Raw genomic sequence first — 2,503 nt, forward strand, 5'->3', positions numbered from 1 at the left:
TTTTCCTGTTCACATCAGGCACATTCAAAACATCAGAGTCATTCAGATACAAAAGGAATTAATTTTTTAAACTGCGTTCGTTATTGATTCTTTTACATTTACAGCAAGAAACACGGTCTTGCACAGCTGTGACCGTTAATGTCAATGCACTGGAATAATTTCACGAATTCGAAATTATTCTTGAAAGTTGTTGACATGACACTCGAACACATATTTCATGTGTAATTTCAGCCTCGGAAGAGCACGTTAGTGCATAAAATGAACGAGGCTAAAATGACCAAGGAATGAGATTTCAAATAATCAACCTCATTTCCCCCAGAAAGCAATGAAATCAATGACAGGCCACCGTCGGCGAGTGCGCTGTCATGATCAAGAAGATGAGAAGACCTGGCTCGGTCCGTCCGCAGCGCCCCCGGTTCCAACAAGCTCCGAGACTCGCACATCGGAGGGTCTGCCGGGGCAGAATCATGGTCAGTGCGTTTCTGTGTGAAAATCTGATACTGATTTGGGCTTAAATATGCTCGATTATCACCTATGCTGGGGAGTCGGGACGGTCAGACGGATGCTGAGGACGGGAGGGAGCCCGTGGCCACGGGGCTGGAGCCGCCCACACGGACCCCACTCCTCCGCAGGGCAGGTGTTTAGTGACAGGTGCCAACTTCTCCCCCGGGACCACAGGAAGCAGCTCGGCTGCCTAACGATGCTTCACGACTTTGCGAGACGTGCCCGGGCCCCACCTCACGACGAAAGGCGCAGTCACGCGGAGCCTGGGGCGGCCGCTCTCCGCAGAGCTTAGGGCCGCCAGGGTTCCAGAGCAAGGTACACTTGGCAACGCGTTCTCCGACCCCAAGCACCTGGCCCCCGAGGCCCCACTGTCAGCGAGTAAGGGTGGTCACCGGGGACGCTGGGACGCCCAGCTAGGGGAGCCCGCCGCAGCCAGCTGAGCCGTTAACGGGGCATCTACCATCGTGGCAAAGAGAGACTGGTTCGCGGGCGCCGATCCAGTCACAGCTCCAGTCACGAGAACTAGACATTCGAATCCGTGAATCAGCCAGAACGTTCTGCTGCATTTCACATTTGGGGGAAAGGGAGTGGAGTTCATCAGAACTAGCTCCTTCCTGTGTTAGCAACGACAGCGCTGGCTGACGCGAAGCCCGTGCAGCCGCGTCCCTCACAGACGACGACAGCGCACGAGAGCCCTAACCGCCGAGCGGCGCCCCAGTGCCGAGCATCAGCGCAGGCAGGCTCCGGGATGCCGGCCACGTCCCTTCACGGGGCAGACGACCGTACGACGTCGTTGAGGATGCCGCAAACTGTCTCCAGCAGCACTCTGTGCGCTGAGACCCCGGTCGGCTGAGCTTCGTGCTTTCTACTTGGTGACAAACGCCAGTCACGTAACAGGGACCGCTCAGCAGGCCCAGGGCGTGTGTGGGCCTGACCAGCGGCTGGGCTCTAAACTGAGACCATGACCAAGCTGCTGGCTTCTGCTGGGCCCCGCGCTGTCTCGCTCGGTGACGGCCGAAGGGGAGCCGGTGCTCGTAAGGGGTCCTCAGGACAAGCGGAGAGCGAACCCGCATTTGTTACATCCTCACCCGCTGCCGCGGACCCTGGCCACTGCCCCTGCACACTTGCCCTTGACCCTGGAGGGAGGGTGTGGCTGTCCGCCCGGCCACGCCCCACAGCCCGGCACAGCCCCGGGCACTGTGCTGCTCCCTCACCATCACCCCCATAAAGCTGGGATACGGGGAGGCCGCCCTTCCCGCCTGCCTGTAGGGTGTGTGCATGCGCGTGTAGGAACAGCCTTACCTGCTGCCTTCGCCACATCCGCAGTTGTCACGTTCTGGACATTGGCGCTCACTCTAAAGGTCACGGCTGGCCCTAGGACACTGCAAGAGACAATCGAGAAAGGTGTTCAGGGCCAGCTGGGCACACGGCGCCACCTCTCCTCAGGCGTGTGGACCACACGGACACACCCACCGGACACACTCACCGGACACACCCACTGGACACACTCACCAGACACACACACCGGGGCACCCCGGGGGACTCTGTTCTTGACGCTGGGACCCTTTCCGCTTCCCACTAGGTCTCCTGACAGGCTTTGCTTTCCAAACCCGCAGGGCGGTGCGCTCATAAGACCTCAAATCCCCCCCGACAGCCCGACAATAACAAGCAGATATCTTGCAGGAAAAAAAATGGTTATGAAAACAGATTTTCTGCTTTCTCCTTTTTCTCCCAAGGGAGCAGAATGAATCAAAGCAGGAAGGAAACAGAGCGGTATATTAAAAATCTTCTTGACAGGAACCATTTAAAAACTTATCAAAGTTATTAAGAACCATTCACTATAAAAATAACTGGCAGGGAATTGGCAGACAGAAATGCACAAAAGTTTTCAGAGCTGTTTAAATACTATATCGAACATGATTTTGAAAACTATCGCTTTTTCTAACAACTTGACTCGTCTGAAGGCCTCATGTACTTTAGAAACCATCCATCACGTGCC

General features: G+C 56.0%; 1 protein-coding gene across 1 annotated transcript in view; it reads right to left on the reverse strand.

The window, feature by feature from the left end:
- Window positions 1-2,503, reverse strand: part of PTPRN2 (protein tyrosine phosphatase, receptor type N2) — a 269,989-nt gene that overhangs the window by 230,225 nt on the left and 37,261 nt on the right. The window contains exon 6 of the mRNA XM_023523601.1: window positions 1,807-1,886. Coding sequence (XP_023379369.1) covers window positions 1,807-1,886 — 80 coding nt within the window. The remainder of the gene's footprint in view (window positions 1-1,806; window positions 1,887-2,503) is intronic.

The sequence above is a fragment of the Pteropus vampyrus genome, unplaced genomic scaffold (genome assembly GCF_000151845.1).
Source record: "Pteropus vampyrus isolate Shadow unplaced genomic scaffold, Pvam_2.0 Scaffold396, whole genome shotgun sequence".
Classification (NCBI taxonomy): Eukaryota; Metazoa; Chordata; class Mammalia; order Chiroptera; family Pteropodidae; genus Pteropus; species Pteropus vampyrus.